Here is a 1,821-nt window from a genome sequence, read left to right as displayed (position 1 = left end):
TTTCGGGTTGCAAGTGTTCATGTGGACCATGTGAGTTAGCCCTCAATTTTTAGTATTTAATGCATCATACCTTGAGATATGTAATGATGCCTTTTCTAGCTTTCCATATAAATTATATATTGGATATGATGTAATATTTGGTTAAATATTTTATGATTTTTTTGTTAACAAATATTTATTTTGTTTCAGTGATGAGCAATAATTTGACATAGGAAGATGCATGGATTCTGCGGTGCTGATAGTTTTGTGGAGCTAGATGAATGTTGGGTAGAAATGATTAAATACGTGGCTAATGAACCATCCATTGGACTTTTTTTTATCCAACAACATACTCAAACAGCTGTGCCCAATATTATTAAACTTCGAAACAATGTTATTGTGAAGTCTCATGAAACAAGTTTACACACACAAGATTTAGAAGATTCGATCGTAATGGTTAGATCGATGAAGGAGTGTGGATTTTCTATAGTTGATGAGATGATTGGAGACATTAAAAAATCTCTAATAACTATGGGAACAAAACAACCAAAAAAGGGGTTGATTCGTCCTGTAACAAATATTGATAGAACTAGTTTTGCGGGTAATTCTGCTATTTATGCTCTTGAAAGCAATGAAAAAAGGGGTAACTAGTTTTCTAATGTTTTAAATTTTTCAAAACAAAAGCCATATCTCTACCCTAATATACCATTTTTAATCACTAATGCAGGCATTACATCTTCGCAGGGTATGAAAACTGAAGAGTTCAACTTGTCAAACTTGATTAAAGATGAACCTCAATTTCAATCTCAACCTCAACACAATGATGTTAGGGATCTTGAGAAGTTATTAGTCTCAGAAAAGTATGATGACTTCAAAGCTAATATAGAAGCTAAACTTGAGGAGTGGCTAAAAGGAACTAACAGCCATTATGACAATTGTCAAACAGTTGACGATAAAAAGCTTTAGTTTGGTTACACTTTGTTTAAAAAGCTTCAAATTTTAGTGTATTTCGTGACATTATTTGAGAATGCATTATATGACAGAAAGAAAGAACAACATTGTAGCAAAACAAGCACATATAACTCAAAAAATGTATACATATATTAGAGGCTAATATTTTATCATAAAGCAGGTTGAATCAAAATACTTTTAAACCAATTTTAACCAATTAAAATTCTTTCTATTGTCATAAAAATAAAATTTTACATATTAAATTTGATTAAAAATGTTCTAAGGCATTATTGTATGATAGAAGTTCATCATTAATGGCAAACTCTTTAAGTATTAAAATCCATAATTTTCATCGGTTGAAAGATTTAGAGAGTAATTCTAAAAGCTTTTACTAGTTAAAAGTTGTTGTCTTCTAGTTGGTGGCAATAGTGGTAGAAAGATTGCTGTTGTTGGTAGTTGTGGAGGTAGTAGAAGATGTGATAATGAGGAGAAATAAAAAATGGAGTTGGAGGTGGTGTGTGACTCATGATAAAATATAGGGTTAATTTTGAAAAAAAAAATAAAAGAATTAAAAATTGAAAAATATTTTAGGAACAATTTTAGTTTTAGGATAATGTAATATTTTTGTTCCAAATGGTTGAGATAAGGGTGTTTAAGGCTCGGTCTGAGTGGTCCGAAATCCGATCTGAATTCAATACATATTTTGCCAGATTTGGATTTGTTATTTTTATCTCTGTTAGTTTAGAGCGAAATTAGTGATGTCATATTATACTTTTATACTTCAATTGTTTTTGGTTTAAAATAATGTGGTATAAATATAATATAATATTCGTTAAATTTAATTTCTAAAAATAAAGTTTAATATTTTAGTATATAAAATTTACAAATATA

The 1,821-nt window shown here is 29.2% G+C and overlaps 1 protein-coding gene across 1 annotated transcript; it reads left to right on the top strand.

Annotated features, from left to right (window-relative positions):
* Window positions 1–216: 216 nt before the first annotated feature.
* LOC107474583 (uncharacterized) lies at window positions 217–945 on the top strand. The gene is made up of 2 exons (XM_016094211.1): window positions 217–622; window positions 707–945. Exons 1-2 carry the CDS (start codon window positions 217–219, stop codon window positions 943–945), a joined length of 645 nt encoding a protein of 214 aa, XP_015949697.1.
* Window positions 946–1,821: the final 876 nt, after the last annotated feature.

Source organism: Arachis duranensis, chromosome 3 (assembly GCF_000817695.3).
Source record: "Arachis duranensis cultivar V14167 chromosome 3, aradu.V14167.gnm2.J7QH, whole genome shotgun sequence".
Taxonomy (NCBI): domain Eukaryota; kingdom Viridiplantae; phylum Streptophyta; class Magnoliopsida; order Fabales; family Fabaceae; genus Arachis; species Arachis duranensis.
Note: the sequence above shows the minus strand (reverse complement) of the source record. Positions and strands in the feature narration are given on the sequence as shown.